Consider the following 22,370-nt stretch of genomic DNA (forward strand, 5'->3'; position numbering starts at 1 on the left):
GTTGGAGATGGCCCGATGGGCTGGATATCTTCCTAAAGCCCTGCCAGGAGTTTAGAAAAAATAAATACAATTTCAAAAAAATGTTTTGGGCATAGTAAAGAGGAAAATGCATCTTTTACAATAATTGCCATAAAAAACATTTGATAAAATTGTTTGATATTTTTTCTGGCTGCAATGACTAAAAGATTGACTAGTTTTTTGTGAACAAAATATATTTTAAAGCAGTTCAGGGGATAATAATAAATGAACCACCTTAAGGAACTTTTGTTGTTGTGAAGTTAAAGAATCTTCTCCGAGTTAAGCAGCAGCAAAACAATCATCGGTTTTCAGATACAACACATTTCTGCTTTTAGTTGAAAATCATACTGAGCTGCTGTCAGTGATGACTCAGAATTTATTAAGTCCTGGTGTTGATTTTGTTATCAAGGACGCCGCAAATCCTCCAAAAGTGAAATAAAACAAAACAAAATGAACATACAGATGTACTTCTATTCTGTAATTGGAGACATTTTGCTTAATAAAGTCCCAAAAAGTTCTTTAAACTTATAAGTTCAGCTGCATAATGGAGCATCTCATGAACTCAACTCAAGTTTTTAACTGAGAAAGCTTCGGCTGGGAGGCAAATTATGTTTTATTTTCTATTTATTTCTTTTTTAGATTATGTTAAAAGGCATTTTAACTGGCCAGTGTATGTCATTTAAGGCAAAAAATATGTCTGTTGAGATCACTTATCCTTGCAGAAATATCCAGAAACGCACTGATGTTTAAAACAACGTTCATGCAGTGAGCGTCAGTGCAGAGCAGCTCCTGCTTCCTGTGAGCAGCAGAACAGAGCAGGTCTCAGCAGGAGATGCTCCATTAACTCAGCAGTGTGCATGTGTGTGACTGTACACCCCTGCTGCTTCAGACAGAGTCCAGTGTGTCCCATCAGGCAGGTCCTCACGCACAGGAAGGAGACAAAACTAATACCTGCCTGCTCTCATGTGTTTGTTCACATTCCTAGAAAATAAAATTATACAAGTGAAGAAAGGTGTGGTGTTTTCTAAATGCAGTAAATTAGAACAAATCAGGAAGGTTTCTAATAACACGGTTTCCTTTGTCAGGTATTAACCATGGCCCAGTGATAGCCGGGGTCATTGGAGCTCAGAAACCTCAGTATGATATCTGGGGGAACACAGTAAATGTAGCCAGCAGGATGGAAAGCACTGGAGTACTGGGGAAAATCCAGGTGAGTGAAGAAAATCTGCTTCCTTTGACTTTCACCTAATAATGTGCTGTTAAATGTCAGCGTTACCAAGAAACAGGATAATAGTCCAAGCTCATGACCAGTGGACCGGTCCAAACTGAAGGCAGAAACAAATCCCCTGAAACTGGAACAGCTTTCTGAAGAAAGAACAATTTACTGTAGATTATTGTTTCTATTTATGTGAAAGTAAGCTCAGAGAAGAAGTAAAACAAAGCAAAGATAAACCTGAAAACCATTTTATTATTAATTCTATGATGATATTTGAGAAATGTGATGAAATGCTGACAGATGTCAAGTTTACTTTAATAAAGGAGACAAAATGTTGTGTAATGCAGCCACTGTCCAACAGTCCAGAAACAGTTACTGTTTCTCAACTAACCAATGGGCAGATTTGGTATAAGGTCCAATTTATTTTAATGTGTATTGTAAATCATAATCAAGGTGTTGGATTTAGTGACGTACCAAACAACTTGAATAACTTTTATTTCCCCCCATCGCTGAGCGAAGAGGAGGGATTGAAAATACCATCTGTCCGTGCATATTGTGAGCACAACTTGGAAAATAAAAACTGAGGTACTTGCTTCCATTCTGGTGTGTGGCTACATCTAAGCGTGAGAAACATCCCTGTCAAAGATTGGGTTGCCACATCAAACATCCAAGATGGCCACCATCAATAAAAACCATCCACCCAGACTGAGGAAGCTATGCTTTTTATTTTGTTTAAAATATAGTTTCCTCAAATGATTGGGGTGGCTGAAGATTAATTCATGGAGATCATGGTCACCACTGGCCACCCCCTGGCTCCACCACTGCACCTGGTGGAGGATGAAGTGTCTCCCTCCACTCCAGGATCTGTCACTCTGCGCTGCCTTAAACAAACAAAATAAATAAATAAAAACGTCCCTCTGTTCTTCTGCACAGTGCAACTCATCCCCACTTGAACATTTTGCATCAAAAACATTAAGGTTTACTTCATTCCCTGTTCAAGTCCAGTCCAAAAAAAACCACTCATCTCCAAAACTAAAAACATTCACTGTTCAAATCCCTCAACGACATGGTACATCAGCGTACCACTTGTTACTTCTCTTAATTACATTGTTAGATTTGCAGCTCGGGTAAGAAGTCAGTTTTAGAAGAGATTATTTTTAAGAGTTTGCTTTTAGAAGCTCCGACTGGAGCTGCGTTCAAAAATGTGCCTCGTGTGACGAGAACGTTTTTTTCTTCCAACTATAAGTTCATTCCTTTGGCGCTGAAAACATTTTGATGTGTTAAGACACACAAAGATGTTCTGTTTTGTTCTGAAGCTGCTTCTCACCAGAAGAGCGCGTCGTCTTCAACACGTTTGGTGCACGCTTGTTTAAAATTAAAACCTTTTGTCCGTCTGCACGTCATTTATGGCCGCAAGGTCATCTCATCCAAATCTTGAATCCTCAATTGGCGTCCTGTCCGAGCGCTGATAACCTCTAATGGTTTTCCAGCAGCGTGGCGTGTGGCTGCAGGACCTGTACAGGCTTCAGACCGCTGGATTATTCTCCACAGCTGGAGCACAGTTGATAAAAGCTTCTGTTGGGCAGCACCACTGCAGCAGGCCTGATTGTATTTTGAAAGCTGTCTGTTGATATTTTTAGCTATAAAAGGAAGAAATGCAGGGATTTTTTTTAAAAGTTGGACACATTTCCACCCCTCTATTTAAAACGTCCACAGAGAACATTTTGTTTAGTGTTGCTTATAGACTGAGCTTGTTCATGTGAAAGCTGTGGTGACTAAAACTCTTTCTTATAAGAGAAACAATGGAGGCAGTGACGTTTCTTCAGGTTTAAGTTTAAACACAACATTTAGTCTTTGAATTAGACCAGAGTTGCTGTGATGCTGTGGAGACCTTTGCTTTAGGTGGATATGGTAACGGTTAGCAGACTAATGTGTAGAGCTGAAAACAAATCCAGTGGTTTAGGATGAGCGGCGTGGTGAACGCTCCCCGTGTGTTTCTCCCTGCAGGTGACGGAGGAGACGAGCTTCGTCCTCCTGACTCTGGGCTACGTGTGCTCCTGTCGAGGCATCATCAATGTCAAGGGCAAAGGAGAACTCAAGACCTTCTATGTGCACACGGAGATGACTCGCTCGCTGTCTCAAGGGAACGTGATGCCGTGAGATCGTCTTTGAGACGAACAACAGCTTTGATCTGAGACCAAGGAGCTTTCATCTGAACAGAAACCGAGACCCGGGAAGAAGTCCGATCTGAACAGCGAACAGTTTTCATCTGCTTTGAAGCTCTGACGCAGCTGTTGTGTACATTTACTCACTTCTAGGCAGCAAACATTGAAAACATGCTGCAATTTGAACGAGCTGCAGAAACCACAATGGAGCAGGTGAGTCAGACTGACTGATCCAGATTAGTCTCCCAAAACCCGATCGTTACACCGTAGCTACAAAACGAAGAACACCAAGAGCAGTTTGCTTAGAAACTACAACTGAGCATGTAAGATGATTTTCTAAGCTCCACACTGGTGGTATGAGTGAAAGAAAGTTTGTGCTCCCTAAAAGTATTTTGAAACGGCTGATACTTGAAAAGAGACAACAGATAAAGCTGGTTAGACCACATGGTATCATAACTTCAAAAACATTTAGTAGTTGTCTGAGTGCAGAACATATCCGAGGTTTATGAAGTTATTTCTACTTTCTGTGTACTCTGAAGGTTCAAAATGTTCATCCTGCCTGCTGGAAACACAACCTTTAGAGCCAGATGCAGAACAGTGACGTGCATAGAAAGCAGACACGAGAAAACATGTTTAACGTGTTCACTTTATTTCTGCGAGTTTAAATAATTACATTTAAGATGGAGACAGTAGAGTTTACAGGGAAGGGTGTGGTTATTTAGTGTTTGCAAGTTTAGAAATCTACACACATCTGTCAAAATGTTGATCACATTCTTGTTGTTTACTTTGAATCCAGCAGTTTCCCATATCTGTCTCATCTGTCAGTCACAGCCATAAAACATCTGTAAAAGTTATTTCTGCTTTAATTTTGAGTCTAAATTTGGCATCAATGTGCCTTCAGCAGTGTGACTAAACACCACAAAATGTTCTGTTCTTCACACAGTTATGCATCTGGGCTCTGGTTTCTGTTGCTCTGGTCTGAGCCAAACACGTTTATATCATTTTACTGTAAATCTAGTTTTAAGTAGTTGGAGCCTGATTGTTGTACAGGGTAGCTTCAGTCTGTATGCTGTTAATGATTTTGTAAGAAAAGAAAATACTCCCAAAAAAGTGTTTTGATGTTTTGATGCCATTGATTTTTATTGTAAAAACTGAATAAATATTTCTATGTATTCTTGTTCCAAGTTCCTTTAAAAACAGAACTACTGCCTGTACAATAGATGCTAAGATGGTGGAAATGTCCCTTTATACTGGGCTGTTACGTCAGCTGATGGTTCGTCTCCGACAAGGAGGACTTGACACTGATCTGTTTCCTCTTTCGTTTCAACTGGAAATATATTCTCATAGTTTAGTGACAAATTATGAAGACAGCCAGAGAGGATTCAAACTACTGACCAGACATAAATATGACAACTATGGAGAGCCTGTCAGGGAGGGGAGTGGTGCGCAGAGACTAAAGAAGGTGGGCCTGTGTTCTGAAAGTCGCCGGGTCGACTCCCTGGACTGACAACATTGAAATGTGTTTAGGAACGGTGAAACAACCACATCTGCCTCCACCCTCATTTTCCCCACTCAGGGCCCTTGAACAAGGCTCTTAATCCCCAACATCTGCTCTCCTGGGTGCTCTTGATAGCAGCTCTCTGCTCCACACAGAGGGCTGTGGTAGCTCAGTGGGCTGACGATGCATCAGGAAGGACATCCAGCATGAAAAAAAAAAAAGCCAAGTCTTCATCCAGATTAGTTCGCTGTGGCGACCCCTGAAAAAAGGAGCTGCCGAAAGAAGAAAAAGAAAAATGGAGCTTATCACAACCTGCTGTACTTTCAGCTGGAAGCCAGACAAGATCTGAGTGTGGTCTTTACCCCTCATGGGGCAGCTGCTCCCTCCTCCTCTGACGATGTATTACAGTTTAATCAGCTCAGAGCTTCAGACTGATGGTGTTATTTAAAGATGCATTTTCGTTCACTTGCAACAGCACTCTCGTATGGACTCAGATTTACTGTCCGTTACAGAGCGAAGAGGGTGAATCCGCCCGTCTCTGTGCTGAGCACATTAACTTGGAGAAATCTGCGAGGTACCAACTTTCATTTTGATGTGAGGCTGTATCTAAGCATAAGTATAATTTATTTAAATGATTAAGGTGGCCCAAGATTAATCTATGGTGGTCAAGACCACCATTGGCCACCCCCTGGCTCCACCGTCGCTCCTGGTGGTGAATAAAATGTCTCCCTCACTCACCAGGATCAGCATTCTGCCTCAGACCAAAAAACCTTCTGTTCTTCTCCACAGTGTAACTCCTCCCCACTTCAATATCTTGCACAAAAAACATTTAGGTTTACTTACATTCTCTATTCAATTCAACTCATCTCCAAAACTACAAACATTTACTATTAAAATCTCTGCACACATCTGTGCACTACAGAGCCCCGGAGGGGACGTGGGGGATTTTTTTCTTTTGTCTTCCCTCGCAAAAGTTTTGCGTTCCCTCGCAATACTGTACTGTATGTAGTGTTACCTCATAGAGAACAGCAGACACCCGTATTTGAGGTTCGTGCATGAGTTTGTGACTTGGCGCTATATAAATAAACTTAATAAATTAATTTTGAAATCAGCCTTAAATATAAGGATATCCAGCGTGTGCTGCAGTGGTAAAATTAGTTTTACGTTGGATATTTCACGTTCATGCTCCGTGCATTCAGTGGTGGCTTCCTCGTTCGAGCTGACGCAGACAGTCTGATGTCGCTCAGCTGCTCTGTCTGTCACTCCGAGGAGCGATGGTTCTCTTAGGGACCGTCAACAAATTACTGTATTTTCACAGTATTTGTTAAAGCAGCACCATGTATCATAACTAAAGTTTTCTCAGTATATCTCTGCATGGTAATAAATCATGGATTCTCACCATTTAAAATCCAAAAGAACAAGGTGGCACTTGCATTTCAGAAATACTGTAACTTTCTTTTAAAGCATCAAAGTTCATGCTCATTCATCCAGGTACAAAATACAATAATGGTCAGTCAGGTCATCTGGACAGTTTATTTGTGGAAAGACGTTTCGCCCTCCATTCGGAGGGCTTCAACAGTCACCAGCAAAACCAGCAAACTGGTTGGTCCACTAAAGTTGTGTATTGCTTAGTGGGGAAAACAGTTTACTTGGGACTCCTCAGACTGATGAAGCCCTTCGGAAGTGAATGAAAAATAAAGAATCTTGAATCTTTGAATTTGTAAATGAACTTTGATGCTTTAAAAGAAAGTTACAGTACTTTTGAAATGCAAGTGCCACCTTGTTCTTTTGGATTTTAAATGGTGAGACAATTCATGATTTATTACCATGCAGAAATATACTGAAAAAAACTTATGATGCATGGTGCTGCTTTGACAAATACTCTGGAAATATATCTAAAATAGTATAACAGTGTTCAGACCAAGCTCATTAGCCCAGTAATTTGTTGACGGTCCCTAAGAGAACCATCTCTCCTTGGAGGAGGGACAGATTGAGAGCAGCTGAAGGAAATCAGAGTGCCTGCGTCGGCTTGAATGATGAAGCCCTGAATCTACAGAGCATGAACGTGAAATATCCAACGTAAAACTAATTTTATCACTGCAGCATACACTAGGTATCCTTATATTTAAGGCTGATTTCCAAACAAAACTCCATTAAATCATGTCATCTGGACCAGTTTCTTTGAGGGAGGAACGTTTGTTGTCTGTGAGGTAACACTACATACAGTACAGGATTGCGAGGGAGTACAAAAACTTTTGCATGGGAACGCAAAAGTATTGCGAGGGAACGCAAAAGTAAAAGTGGTAAAAGTAGTGTACTGCTTGTTCATTAACTATTCTATGTATTAAAAACAGATGAGGATCACTTAAAATGATTTAGTTGAATTAGTTTGAATAAATCTGCCTCGTTCTGCAATCAAATTTTGATCAAAAGTTTAATTCTGCACACTCAATGACATTCCAGTGTCTGTGTGTGTGTGGGGGTGGGGGGGGGGGGGGGGGGGGTTGTGAGCGAGAAAAAGTGAGTTTATGTAGTGATTATTTGACATCACAGAGGAGAGCCACCCCACGGAGGATCCAGTATTCTGGAGGAAGAGAAGTTTTGAGGTCCACCGCTGCGATGTAATTCATGTCCGTCCTCACTGGCTTCTTGTAAACTGGGCAGGAATAGAGGCGAGAGTCCTTCATACCTGCAACACACACACAAAATGAAATAGAACTTTTATGAGAACATTAACCAGTAGCAGTTGTCTGTTAAACTACTTGAAGACTAAAATGTTTACATAAGTGATGCTGTGACAGAAATCTGTTGAATTGAACATCTAGTTTTTATCAAGTCAATTCTGCTACAAATCAAACACAAATGATTAATGCTGCTCTCACAGCTGTCTTTAGACGTGACTGGTTAGTCTGCTAAATCACCACACGATTAACTGCTAGAAGCTTCATTAACATAAAAACACTTTTTATTTCAGCCCTAGCAGTTTTTACAATCTATGCGACCAAAACTGAAATAAAAAAAGACTGTTCACTAAGAAAGTCTAAACATTTTTACACCAATGTTTTATTATATTTGCCAGGCAGCATCATTAGCTGTTAGAGATGTGTCTGTTGTTGGTCAGCCATAACATTAAAACCACCTTCATACATTATATTGTTGTCTTTTTGCCAAGAAAGCATCTGTGCACTCAAGACCAAAATGAGATGCCCCCCAAACCCACTCAGCTTCACCTAACAGAGTTTACAGACATGTTGGCTGAAACATGTTTGATGCATATTAACAATGAGGCACCTGTAATGCTCCATTTTATTAAAGAGTAAAAAAAAATGTAATAAATTAATTCAACCTTTAGTTATACAGGTAGTCTCATTGAGTCACAAGGACTCATTTTCAAGAGATACCTGCGCACTGTACAGGATGAAACACCTAAAATCCTGGAGTACATTAGGAGGAAAACCCCAGATGATGAACTGATGAGTGAATCTCAGGCAGCAGCAGAAACCCAATGTGGAAGAGGAGGAACAAGAGGAGCCATCATATAAAGTTAAGCCCCTGCTTGGCATGTACAACCAGCAGTTTGAGGAAGTGGCTGCTATCAACAAATCCTACCAGTGGCTAGCGAGGGCTGGACTGAAGGACAGCACAGAGGCACTAATCATGGCAGCACAACAATGGGCCCTCAGCACGAGCAGTAGAGACAGGGGTCTACCATACCAGGCAAGAGTCAAGATGCAGGCTGTGCAAAGATGCCCCTGAGACAGTCCAGGGTGTAAGATCCAGGCAGGCATATGTGGAACACCATAACCAAGTGGCTGGAATAATATACAGAAATGTCTGTGCCAAATATGGACTGGAGGTCCCACAGTCAAAGTAGGAGACACCACCAAGAGTAGTGGAGAATAGAAGGGCTAAGATATTGTGGGACTTCCAGATCCAGACAACAAACAGGTGATGGCTAACCAATTATACATTGTGGTGATCAACAAGCAAGAGAAGAAGGTAGTGATGATAGATGTATTAATCCTAAGTGACTAATGTCAGGAAGAAGGAGCAGCTGGAGAAATACAAAATACATAAAGAAGAAATGCAGAAGTTGTAGAGAGTCAAAGTGTCAGTAGTCCCAGTAGTCATTGGAGCACTTGGTGCTGGGACCCCCAAACCGGAAGAGTGGTTCTGGCAGATCCTAGTAACAACCTCAGAGATCTCTGTTCAGAAGAGCACAGACCTAGGAACAGCTAAGATACTGAACAGAACTCTGAAGCTCCCAAGCCAATGGTAGAGGACCAGAGTTTGAAGTGAATTTGAATTGCCCAAGTGGAAGAGTGAGCTAAGTTTTTGTGTTGGTTTTCATATATAAATGTATATATTTTTTACATTTCTATTTTAGCAAGGACCTGAGTCCTAAAGGCACTGAATGTAAGTTTGATGAAAAAATGTCTCAGTGCTCCAAAAATAATAATGCATCAAAATTAATGCTATCAATCATTGACCAAGGTGAAGCCTGTAATAAACTCACATCAATTATTCCACTTGGCATCTCATTTTGAACAATATGGCATATTGTGTTTTTTCCACTAAGGAAATCAATATTTTTTGGGGGGACAAAAAGGATCACAAAAATAATATATAAAGCAGAGTCGTGGGTGTGTTGAGGTGTTCATAACACTTAAAACCTGTTTTCCTTTTATATTGAAGTCGGGGGGTACCTCTCATGATGGGCAACTCCAGAGTGGAATAAGTTCCAGCCTTTCTCAAGGAGATTGGTTTGGGAGCCCATGCTGTGTGTCAAGGTGAGCCCAACTATATTTAGTCGGTACCTCTCAACCTCTTGCACAAGCTCAAGCTCCTTCCCTGCTCGAGAGGTTACGTTTCATGGCCCAAGAGCCAGCTTTGGTAAGCCAGGGTCAGAGCGCCGATGCCCACTGCCTTCAGCCACTGCTTATAAAGTCATGCACTCAACTTGTATGGCCCCTCCTGCAGGTGGTGGGCCCACAGGAAGGCAACTCGCTTTTTCAGGCTGAGCCTGACCGGGCCCCAGGTTTTTTCATGTATACCTAATAAATCTATGCCTCTAACTTGGTACCTGTGTGTTGGAGTTTTTCCCAGTAGATGAGAGGATAGCTTCCTTGTGCCTTTGGGTGGGGGGAGAGTCTCTGACTGTTGTTTGTGTCTATGCACCAAATGGCATTTCAGAGTATCTGGCCTTCTTGGAGTCATTAGCATGGGTGCTGTAAGGTGCGCCAGCTTGGGACTAATTTATTCTGCTGGGGACTTCAATGCTCATGTGAGTAACGGCAGTGTGACCTGGAGGGGTGTGACTGGGAGAAACGGCCTCTCTGATCTGAACCCAAGCAGTGTTCACGGTGGGGTGCTGTTGACCTCAACCAATGGTGTCATTAGGAGGTTGAAATAATATTTCTTGGACCTTCTTAATCCCACTGGCATGTGCATGGAGGAAGGTGAGTTCGGGGACTTAAGGGTTGGTCTGTCCATAACCGTGCCTGAGGTCACCGAGGTAGTTAAAAAGCTGATTGGTGGCAGGTCTCTGGGGTGGACAGGATCCGCCCTGATTTCCTTAAGGCCATTGATGTTGCGGGGCTGTCTTGGTTGACACACCTTTTCAACATTGCATGGACATTGGGGACAGTGCCACTAGATTGGCAGAATGGGATGGTGGTTTCTCTCTTCAAAAAGGGGGACTGGAGAGAGTACTCCAATTATAGAGGCATCACGCGCCTTAGCCTTCCTAGTAAGGTCTGTTCATGGGTAATAGAGAAGCAAGTCCAATCGTTGGTCGAACCTCAGATCCAGGAGGAATAGTGCAGGTTCCATCCTGTCTGTGCACCACTGAACAAGCTATTTACCCTCACTAGGGTCCTTGAGGGGTCATGGGAGTTTGCCCATCCAGTCTACATGTGTTTTGTGGACTTGGAGAAGGCTTTCAACCATGTTCCTCGAGGTACACTATGGGTGTGTGTGTGTGTGTGGGGGGGGGGGGGGGGGATTCGGGGCCTGTTGCAACACGCTGTTTGGTCCCTATACAAGCAACGTGACGGTTTGGTTCACGTTGATGACTACAAGTCTGACCCCTTCAGAGTGGGAGTTGGACTGCCTGTTGTCACAGATTCTGTTCATAACTTTTATGGACAGAATTTTTCTGAGCAACCAGGGGGTGGGAATATGGTATGGTGGTCTCAGGATTCCATCATTGCTGTTTGCAAATAATGTGGTCCTGTTGACATCATTGTGCCGTGATCTTCAGCTCTCACTGGAGCAGTTCGCAGCCGAGTGTGATGTGGCTGGAATGAGAATTAGCATCTCCAAATCTAAGGCCATGGGCCTCAGTCGGAAAAGCATAGATTGTATGTACCTACGTATGTACCTACCCTCACCTATGACCACGAACTCTGTGTAGTGACTGAAATAACGAGATAGTGGATACAGGCAGTTGAAATGAGTTTCCTCCGCAGGGTAGCTGGACTCTCCCTTACAGATAGGATGAGAAGTACACCTTGCAATATAGAGGATCGTGTAATGAGAAAAATAACAATAAAAAAACAAATCCCAGACGAGTTTTATACAATTAGTTTTTAAACTGACTGAAATACTGAGAATACAAAATAACAAATAAGCAGAATGTGCATGTTTGGGCCTTCAAGGAGCCTTAAGGGTTAAAGCTGCTGATGTTCATCAAATCCATCTTCAGCTGTGCTATGGGAATTCTTTAATTAAAAAATATGAGAAAATCACACAAATGTTCCTACAGATCCAGACAGTGATTGACAATATTGTTTTAAACTTTCTGTTCAGTAATGCTCCAGTTAAAACACTCTGTCTTTTCCGACTTTATAAAGGGACAAAAAGTTTTACTTTGATGATCTACAAACATTAAGTGTCTAAGCCCAGGTCAGTTTCCATTCAGCTGTGCATGTCGTTCTATCAAGTTAAAAGTCCCACTTTTGTAGAAGAGATTTAGTTCACAAATGGCAATAACTCTGGGAGTTCAGATTCTTTATTTAAATTCAAACAAGTCCACCGTTTTAAAGCTCACTTCAGGACAAACATCCATGTAGGCTGTTTGATCTAACCAGTGTCGACAACAAACCACTTGGTATATTAATCTGGGAAACTCTGGGTTCTGGAGGCTTCGGGGACTAAACATCTTTTAGCTTTTTAACATAAGTTAAAGATTTATTGGGATCTTTAAGAAGATTGATTTCGCTTTCAAAATGCAAAATAATTTTTTTGGATCAGCTGCTACAATAATCAGTTCCATCTGTTTCCCATTCTGTATCTGAACAAATCTTAAGAAAGTGATCTCTAAATGACGGAGGGATTTTGTGACACACTGTATTCTTATTGGCTGAAGGACTGTAAAATCCCTCCAAACTGCTGAAAATCCCAGAAAATCCCTTCTCCAACCATGCTGTCAGCTCCCGGGCAGCATTTGTTTGAATATGTTTTATGTAATTTGGATTGTTTGTGTTTGCAGATGTGTCACGGTGATGCATTTTAACACAGCGGTTCCTGTTAGTCCCCTTCTACCCCTTCCCTCTCAGTGGTTTTCATGTTGCAGCTGATTGGCGCGCTGGTTTTATCCAGAACAAATTCTGGGCCACAAACAGCTGGAAATCTATTCCCCGACATCATAAACAGCATTAAGTCAGCTTGACATTTAAATGTTACATCCATCCAGTGACTGCGTGGGCTGGGAAGCCTAGAGGAGGAATGAGACTTTAAGATCCTCTTAAGACAGGCAGGATTAGAGCTGCTGGACCCCCACTCCCCTCCCCTCCTCCATGTGTCTGACAAAACCCACCGTTGTTCTCAGCAAACATCCTGATGACGGGCATCATCTCAAAGAGGACTTTGGGTTTGGAGTCGATGAGTTTGCAGCTGCGGCGGTCCCAGCCAGCCCCTTCCAGGTGGAGACCGTAGACGTAGACCCCCTCTGTGGGTGGGTGAATGATGTCATCCTTCATCCACTTGGTCACCTCGTTGCACAGCACCATGCGGTCCAGGGCCCAGCCCTTGTTGGCTCGGGTGATCTCCTAGGAGTGCAGAGACAAATGTGGAGGTAAAGCAGCTCAAACAGCTAACATGAGTTTTATCAGAACCAGTTCTGATTACAGCCCCGACTAAAATCATCTCATGATGAGAAATGATGGAGTGATGGGCAGTTAGATTGAATTAATAATAATTTACGTAATCTTGAACATGACCTGTTAGTGCTCAGAGCATGACTCTCAGTTACTACCACCAAATTTTAACTCATAATCTGTACAATTCATTGAGGTATAGCCAGTTTTTGTACAGGCCAAAGGTGGCTGGCTCTGGCAGCCATCTTGAATTAGGAAAAGTTCAAAAGTTAAGGAGCAGTGGATGATCATTTTCTTTCATTCAGAAGTCCAAGACATGCTTTTCTGACAGAGTTGAGTCCAGCAGACACAGTTTCCATTTTGACTTATTTTCTGCAAAAGTGACAAAAATGAATTCAAATAGTTTCATTTGATTTTTAACTTATTTATTTATTCATCTGAATCACTGAACAGATTAAAATAGCTCGACTAGGAGCAATTACAGCTAAACAAACCCAGGAACATCAAATCGGTGTTAGGTAGAACTGTTTTGGGCTCCTGTAGAAAGTTGATGGTGCCACATGGAAGGCTTTATTAAAATTGACTAAAATTTAATTTGGTATTCAAGTGTCAAGTGTAGGAAAATGAGAACCTCTCAAATGTGGCAAGACATTCTCTCATGCCGAATGATAGAAAAATGATTTATACCATGTGTTTTATCCTTTTTCCTGTTGTCAGAGTGTTTGTCACAGCCACAGTATTTTATCTGTTATGTCCCCGACTTTTCAACCACTCGAACAAAACGTTCTTTTCAGCAGACGAGTCAAACTGTGCAGGAGGAGACAAGGAGTCTCCCAGCTGGTTTAAATGTGGAGACAGTGTCTGCACAGGAGGAGGACATCCTCCTCCTTGGTTCTGGGAATGTATAAATAATTGTATGTTTGCGCTGATTGTCAGAAGCTGGATGTTGCTCTAAGGATGACACTTTGTGTTGTTCTGAAGGGGTCGTTCAGTTAGATGTAAGGGCAATATCACTCTCTTTGCAAGAATTTTTCATAATGTTTTGTCAAATTTCAATCCCCGACTCTCGAGTAATTATTTCAAAGGATTTTTCTAACATCAAGTCAAAAGACTTTTACATTTTTGTCCAGTTTCTCTTCATTTATTTGTATCAAAATATTGCATGAACCAGTGGAAAGATTTCCATTAAACCCTCAGGTAGTAGTCAGTGGGTTTACGTGTACAACTTCTGCACATATACATCAGAGTCAACCCAATCCAAGATGGCCACCACAGCTTCCATAGCCAACGCAAAAACAATTATAACACTTAATTGAACAGATATTGAGCTAAAGTTTGAATTGTTAGCAGCTCACAATCAACCCAACACCTCCCACAAGAAGCTGTGGCATTACATTATTGAGCCCAGCTTGGTTTATAAACTCTGTTCCTGCTCCTCGTGAGATTATTTTAGGTTTAAACTTTGATTATAATGATAAGCATTGCTTCAAGGAACACTAGGCCTTTAATTAATAAATGTCTATGTTTTAGGCAAAAATCTGCATAAACACTTGAAGAATGTGTTGTGAATTATTCTTAGCTTCTACAGAAGCTACCACATCAGATTTCAGCCTAACAGCAGTAAATCTGACTGCGTTGTAGACATGTTTGTGCTTTCTGAAGTCAGCTGGCCGTGGCAGACATCAAGAATTGGGTTGGTTTCAGAAGGTTCTCTGTTGTAGACACTCATCCAATAATTACTTCCTGAAAGTTTCATTAAAATATGTCAACTGATCATAGTATATTTTGCTAACAGACCGACAGAGTTAACTAAATAATTGAAGTCTCAGCTACAAGATAATCAGGATATCCATAAAACTCAATGAGTTAGAGCCAGTTTTGTGTTTCTTTTATGGTCTGTTGGCCATGACGGCCATTTTTAATCGAGCTGAATCTGAAGCTTCTCAGTTGTAAATGTACAACCAAGGATTACTTTCTACAAGTTTCAAAACTATTTATGTAGTGCTTCATGGAATATTTCCTCCTAAAAATCCTCCGTCTGCCTACACATGCGGTACGGACCCGTTAGGTTCCGCAGGGAAACCTGGGATGTTCTCTGTCTACTGGACCCAGTTCTGGACAGCAGGTCTGTGAGGGCAGCTGCTGCAGTCCTTATTATTATCAAGCTGTGGACCGGACCAGAGTATGTTAGTAGTATTTTAATGTGTTTTTATTAGTATGTTAGTAGTATTTTTTAATGTGCTGAAAACAGCACCTCAGACTGAGGAAGTCTCTCGGATGAGAGACGAAACGTTTCTATTTTTCTTTTTCTTTTTTTCTTTTTTTTTTTTTTTTGAATGTCCAGAGGACCAGATTGAACTTTTTTGGATTTTTCTAACTGGATTATTGAGCATGCATCAGGATATTTTTTAATGTGTTTTTATTAGTATGTTAGTATTTTTTTTTTTGTATGATTTTAGTATTTTTGCTGCATGATTTGATATTTGTTGTTGTTGGGGGTTTTTTAACTTTTTTTTTTTAGCGAGTCGAGACGGTTCTTCTCGTATTAAGCATTTCATTACATTGTTGACCTTGTTTTGATTTTGCACGACAAATAAATCTAACCTGTAACCTGCATTTATCTACCAAACACACTCATGGACAAGATATTAATTTATTATTGAAACATAATTATCGTGTGTGTGTGTGTGTGTGTGTGTGTGTGTGTGTGTGTGTGTGTATTGGTGTGTGTGTGTGGGGTGGGGGGGCAGGTACTGGGAGTACCTGTCTCATGGCTGTCAGGAAGCCCTGTGGGTTGAAGAAGCCTGTCATCCAGAAGCAGTTGGGACGGCCTTCAAAGATCCAAGCCTGGAACTGCCGGTTTCGCTCAAGCAGCTCTGTGAACCAGAATCCCAGGGTGCTGGAGGCCCACGATGCCTGCAAACAAAAACAAAGATGAACTGTACTGCACTGATCCAACAATATTCAGGCAGGTCATCTGGACAGGGTTTTTATTTTATTTTTTTTGTGTTGAGACATTTTGCCCTCCATCCAGAATGTTTCATCATTGAGCATGGACTTTGGTGTTTTGAACTAATTAGACACGACTGTCGATGAGGGAGAGGGCGGGCACCGGAGGCCATCTTAGCACCAACATAACTGTTTTTATCCACTTTGGAGTAAGCTGTTGAGGGAAAGTCAGGTTTTTTTAGTGTTTCCTTGACTGATGAAGCCTTCTGGATGGAGGGTGAAACGTCTCAGCACAAAAAAAGAAACTGTCCAGATGACCTGACGGAACATTGTTGATTCTATTTCGTATAGGCTTCGCCCTTTAAGGCTATCGCTAGTGGGTTTATCCCTTCGCGCGCAGCGTAGTACTGAAAACTTTAGTCCACACCCACCTGCTGTGTGGGCCTCACCCCCGGTCTGTATAAATTACGGTGAGACCGGGCAATCGGCTCCCATTTTTTCTTCAGCAAGCAACCAGCACTGTTTTTCAAGAAGAAGATGTCCAGCACCAGTGCCATCCGCCTGTGCCCGTCCTGCCAGACCGGCTACATTTTGAGCTTTGACCGGCACGACGTCTGCGAAGGATGCCTGGGTCCCCGCCACACCGACCTCGCCTCCTGCCATCCCTGTGACCTCCTCCCTCCTGAGGAGAAGCAGAGACGAGCAGCCTTGTTCAAGGCTAACATCGAGGAGTGTTTTTCTGTGGCAGGGGATTGTTCGCTGGACGAAGCCATCGCCTTTTTTGATGCTGAGTCACGGAGCAAATTGCATGATTCCTCCAGAAAAGGCGATGTCAGCAGCAGCCCCGCTGCTTGTTTCCTCCTGGAGAGCGTAGTGTTGGAACGGGGGGGCCGAGCGGATAACCCCCCCCCCCCCCCCCCGGGCCTTTCCGCATCGGCGAACACACCGCTCCCAGCCATCAGTGCCCTCCTTTTGAAGCTGCCCGGCATAATCCAGGAGGCAGCTGACAAAAAGGGACTTTCCGTCCCTCTCCTTCCCTCGCCCAGATCGGATGATCTAGCGAGAAGGTTTGGCTCCACCCTAGCTCGCCGCCCTGACTCCATCTGATCTGCTTCATCTGATCCTGCTCCCATCACCAGAGTGGAGGGGTTGACTGAGCAGAGCAAAAGCGCTCACACCTCTCCTCAGTGCGCATCAGCTCACATCAACTGTGCCACGGGATGATCCACCTATTAGGAGTGGACGCTTTTGCCCACAGCCCGTGGCCAAAAATGCTCCTTTACGCATTTCCTCCAGTCCCTCTAATATCACGGTTTCTGAACCGAGTCCGGGAGGAAGAACTGTCAGCCATCCTTGTAGCCCCCGAGCACATGAGCGCCCCGTGGTTCCCAAACCTGCAACATCTGTTATCAGGCCAGCCGTGGAAACTGCCATGGAGGGACGATGCTCTCCTCCAGGTAGGAAGAGCGATCAGGAGTCACCCAGAAATAGGCCAGCACCTTTGGGTCTGGCCGCTGAGCGGATCCGCTTAGAGAAAATGGGTCTCTCTCAAGAAGCGGTGCGCACAATCCAAGACTCATGAGCCACTTCTACTACAGTGCTGTACACATCAAAGTGGACAGCTTTTCAGCGTTGATGCACGGAAAAAGGTGTAGAGGCCAACTCATGTCCACCAGGTGGCGGGCTGTCCTTTCTGCAGCAGCTGATGGACAGAAATCTAGCGTTCAGCACAATTAAGACTTAAGTTGCAGCTATTTCTTCTTGTCACGAGGGCTTCGGTGACAGAACAGTTTTTAATCACCGGCTGATGAAGCGTTTCCTAAAAGGCGCTCAGTCTGCCACTCCTCAGAGACGGACAGACTGAGCGGGTCAGACTAAGCGTGGCTGACGGAAATCAGACTGCCTTCTCCGAACTGAACGAAAATAACAGACTGCTGAAGCCCCAGAGATCAAATGTCCATCGTAAAACTAACAACCGCTGTTTAATGTGGTGCTATGGCTCTGCAGACATTGCACATTGCTGTCTTCTTTTGTGGTGTTTCTAGTGTAAAATACTTCCACACAGCGGACATGTTTAGATGAAAAGTTGGTTAGCTGTTAGCCACAGTGCTATTGCACGTAGTAGCTGGCTGCAAACTATGAAATGGATTTCCTGAATGTGAGGCAGGTCTTATTACTCTGGGTTCATGAGACACGCCTCCGTTCAGGAAATCCATTCCGTAGTTTGAAGCCAATGTGCAGCGTAACCACAGACATGCATCATGGATCGGAAATATCGGCAGGTTGGATCAGAAAATCCGATACGTAAATTATGCTGGTAGCGGAGCCCGATACCGATACTGGATCGGATCGGCCCCATCCCTAGTTCTAACAGAATGATTTTTACTTGTTTCATGGAATTTTGTTTTAAACTCACATCTGACTGCATGCAATTATAGTGCGAGACATTTGTTATCAGTCATAAGTTCATGACTGCTGTTTTTATTGTTACTAATCAGTTCATAACTACTGTTACTAATCAGTTCATTTGATTACTAATCAGTTCATTTGTTATTAATCAGTTCATATTGAAGAGCTTTTGACCTGCTCTGTTCATCGTTACACGGTTACAATTTGTAACCTCTGTTCTTTTCCATTCTCAGCAGCAGGACTGCGTTTCAGCCTTCCCTTGTTTCCCCGTCAGAGATCTTTACTCTCCGGGGCGCTCCTGTGCATGGAACACAGAAGGCTGAGTTGATGAAATGTTTTTTGGTGCAAGCGGGCGCTTCATATTGTGTCTGAATGGACCCAGTGAGGCATAGACTACATCCTGCTTCGCCTTTAACCCACTAGCGATAGCCTTAAAGGGCGAAGCCTATACGAAATAGAACGTTGATTATGTACTGTAACCCCAGATTCTATGAGTATAGGCATAGCCCTTTAAGCTCAGGGCCTCACCGGTTCCTAAATGGCTGAAGAAAAAAGCTATTTGGGAGCCGATTGTCCGGTCTCACTGTAATTTATATGGACCGGGGGTGAGGCCCACACAGCAGATGGGCATGGACTAAAGTTTTCAGTGCTGCTCTGCATGCAAAGGGATAAACCCACTAGCGATAACCTTAAAAGGGCTTCGCCTATACTCATAGAATCTGGGGTTACAGTACATAACCAACGATTTTATACTTACATTATTGAGCATGGACTTTGGTGTACTGCACTGAAGGGTTTTTTTTCATTCAACCTTTATTTAGACAGGTAAATCCCATTGAGCCTCGAGGACTCCTTTACAAGAGAGACCTGTCACCACGGTGGGTCAGAACAGCATTGCAAGCAAGTCAAAAATGATTATGACTCGTGTTAAAGTGGGAAAAAAAAAATGGAACAGAAGCAGCAAAATACAGCAGAGTGGAAACAAATGGTCAGGAGGAAGAACTGTGCTACAGGTAGAAGAACTGTAACACAACCAGACAGCCCTTCAAGTCCTGAATGATTCTCAGTCAGAGCTTGAAGAGCTGATTGTCTGTTTGTGAAAGCATGGCTTAAAAGCCAAAAGATTAATTTAAAATATGTTATGTCACATTCTACTAGTGTTCTCTCCATTGTTCCAGTTAAGTTGGTCACAGTGATCTGCTTTATTTCCATTTATTACAGAAATGGATTTAAAGGATGGGCATAAAATATTCAGTTCAATTCAGTTTATTTCTATAGCACCAAGTAACAACAGAAGTTATCTCAGGGCACTGAACAGGAACATTCACATTCCTTAAAAAAGCCAATTGGTAAAGTTCTCTTTCTAAGAAAGCTAGCAGATTGTGCTGAATCTTCATTTCGTCACAGTCTCCCATCCTGAGCAAGCACAAAGGCAATGGTGGAAAGGAAAAACTCCCTTTTAACAGGAAGAAACCTCCAGCAGAACCAGGCTCAGGACGAGCGACCGTCTGCTTCGACTTGCTGGGGTTTGAGAGGACAGGAAGGAGAAACAAACACAGAATGACCGGTCCAGGTGTACTTTCAATTGGAGGACAGACAAAAACACATGTTAAAGACAGAAATAATTACAAACAGGTAGAGTAGAGCAAGAAAAGACAGCAGCAGAGTGAGGAAATGTGGTCAGTTTGTCCTCCAGCTGCCTATAGCTAAGGGATAGCTCAGGAAACCCAAGCCATCCCTAACTATAGGATTTATCAACAAGGAAAGTCTTATGCCTAATTTTAAAACTCATAATTAAATAATACTAAAACTCGTAAATCAAAAGTAGCACTAAGAAGGGCTAAATCAGAAATCAGAGTTTGACTTACAATGTCCAACTGCCTTCAGTAAATTATCTGAACATCTTATAAACAAGGGTGGCATGGTGAACCAGTGGTTAGCACTGTTGACTCACAACAAGAAGGTCACAGGTCTACCTCTCAGCCTTTCTGTGTGGAGTTTACATGTTCTCATTATGCATGAATGAGTTTCCTCCCACAGACCAAAAACGTCCAATCCTGGTCCTGGCGGGCCACTATACTGCATGTTTGAGAGGTTTCTGCTCCAACACACCTGATTCAATGATGACATCACCCCTTCCAGTTCAGTGTGATGGAGCAGAGGAACCTCTAAAACAGAAGGGCCGAGTCACAGATGGACTCTGAAAACAGAAGATGGGTAGAATTTCTGTCTTCAGGTATGTTTCAAGACAACTGACCTTCATCCAGCGGGCAGGGATGCGAGCGTCGTACATGCAGTCCAAAGCATCCCGCAGGTTCTCGCTCATGATGATGGTTCCGTCAATTGCCAACTTGAGGTCAGTCAGAGTGTTTCGGACCAGAACTATGATCCGCTGCATTCGATCAATCTCCTGACGGAGGAATATGTTCATGGGCTGAAAAGGGCCCATTTTCTGTAGATGCTCTCTCACCTGAAATAAAATAAAACGCCTTATTGTTACTGCACTCATAAAAAAAAGAAGTCAGAGCCACCGAGAATATCACCTGCTGGGGATAACTTAAGATCAGTTTACACAATAGATGTACTTATTCTACAGGGCATTATGTCCTGTTTTATTGTACCCATTTGTGAATAAAGTATAAAACACATTATCAATGTGACAATAATTTTTAACTTGATGCGAGATGATCCTTTAAAACATTTAATAACTTGAAAGAATAAAAGAAAATGAAAAATACTAATATTGGCACATTTTCCTGGTTTGAGAGCACAATAAAAATGATTTAATAAAACATTTAATGTTTTATTTGATAATTACACTGGACTCCTTTATTCCATGAGAAGGCAGTGAATGTGTTTTTGGATGAGATTAACTCGTTCATTTTGCGGCCCAGAGCTGAGCCACACCTCGTTTACCTACAGTATGTCTGTCACACAGCCCTGTTTGTCCTCCTGACCCGTGTCCTTTTCCTGCTTCCACGCTTTGTATCCATTATTATCCCACTCATTTCCTATTTATTCACCCCCTCTTGTTATAATAGTACTTTGAACAATTCAAAAATAGCACTTCTAGATATGCCAGAATTCAGTAAAACTGTACAGAGCATCTTATTTGCTCCAACTTTTGCACATTGTTAGTCTCTAATATCTTTTTTAGGACCGCATTCACAATGACAAGCGGTACTCCAATGGCCCCCCGTCACTGAGGGATTTCAATAATGAATGTTTGTAGTTTTGAAGATAAATGTTTTTCTGGACTGGAATTGAACAGGGAATGCAAGTAAACCTTAATGTTTTTGGTGCAAGATACACTGTAGAGAAGACCAGAGGTAAGAAAATAAAAAATACCGGTAATTCTTATCTGAGGCAGCGCAGAGTGACGGATCCTGGTGATGAGGGAACATTTTTATCCACAACCAGGAAGCAATAGCAGAGCCAGGGGGTGGCCATTGGTGTCCTTGGCCCCCACAGATTATTCTTTGGCCACCCCAATCATTTAAGGAAACTATACTTTAGGCAATATAAAAAATAGAAAGCAATCCTCAATCCAGGTGGACAATTTTCATATACATTTAATGGTGGTCATCCGGACCAGAACCGGACCTGCAGACTCAGCAGTGAACCTGAGATCTCCTAGCTGGCCAATGAGGACCTCTAAGTGGGGACGTCCTTGTAAGTAAAATTTAGTAGCTACATATAAGTATGTTGTTAAAGTTGGTAGGTTTAAGAGTTGACAACATTGATTGTGGGCTTGTTTCTGCAGGTTACATCTGCAGAAGCAAACCGAGTCGGACCGGAACAGTCAGACCGGAACAGTCGGACCGGAAAAGAGAGCTGTTGCTGTGTTCTGCAGAGCTGGTACGTAAAATGTAGTAGCTACATATAGTGTACTGTACGTATGTTGTTAAAATGACGTAGGTTTAAGAGTTAAGAACATTGCAAGAATGTGGGAAGGGTTTCTAAATCCTTAAAATATAAATACTAAAATAAATATAGCGTTCCTACTTTGCAGTTTT

General features: G+C 42.5%; 1 protein-coding gene across 1 annotated transcript in view; it reads right to left on the reverse strand.

The window, feature by feature from the left end:
• Positions 1-7,434: 7,434 nt before the first annotated feature.
• The window catches only part of dnah5 (dynein, axonemal, heavy chain 5), a 191,066-nt gene continuing 176,130 nt past the window's right edge, over positions 7,435-22,370 (reverse strand). Inside the window, exons 78-81 of the mRNA XM_037677265.1 lie at positions 20,612-20,824; positions 15,760-15,912; positions 12,717-12,948; positions 7,435-7,586 (exon numbers count right to left, since the gene is read on the reverse strand). Of these exons, the coding sequence (XP_037533193.1) occupies positions 7,435-7,586; positions 12,717-12,948; positions 15,760-15,912; positions 20,612-20,824 (750 nt within the window). The remainder of the gene's footprint in view (positions 7,587-12,716; positions 12,949-15,759; positions 15,913-20,611; positions 20,825-22,370) is intronic.

The sequence above is a fragment of the Nematolebias whitei genome, chromosome 5 (genome assembly GCF_014905685.2).
Source record: "Nematolebias whitei isolate Nwh7 chromosome 5, NemWhi1, whole genome shotgun sequence".
In the NCBI taxonomy this organism is placed as follows: domain Eukaryota; kingdom Metazoa; phylum Chordata; class Actinopteri; order Cyprinodontiformes; family Rivulidae; genus Nematolebias; species Nematolebias whitei.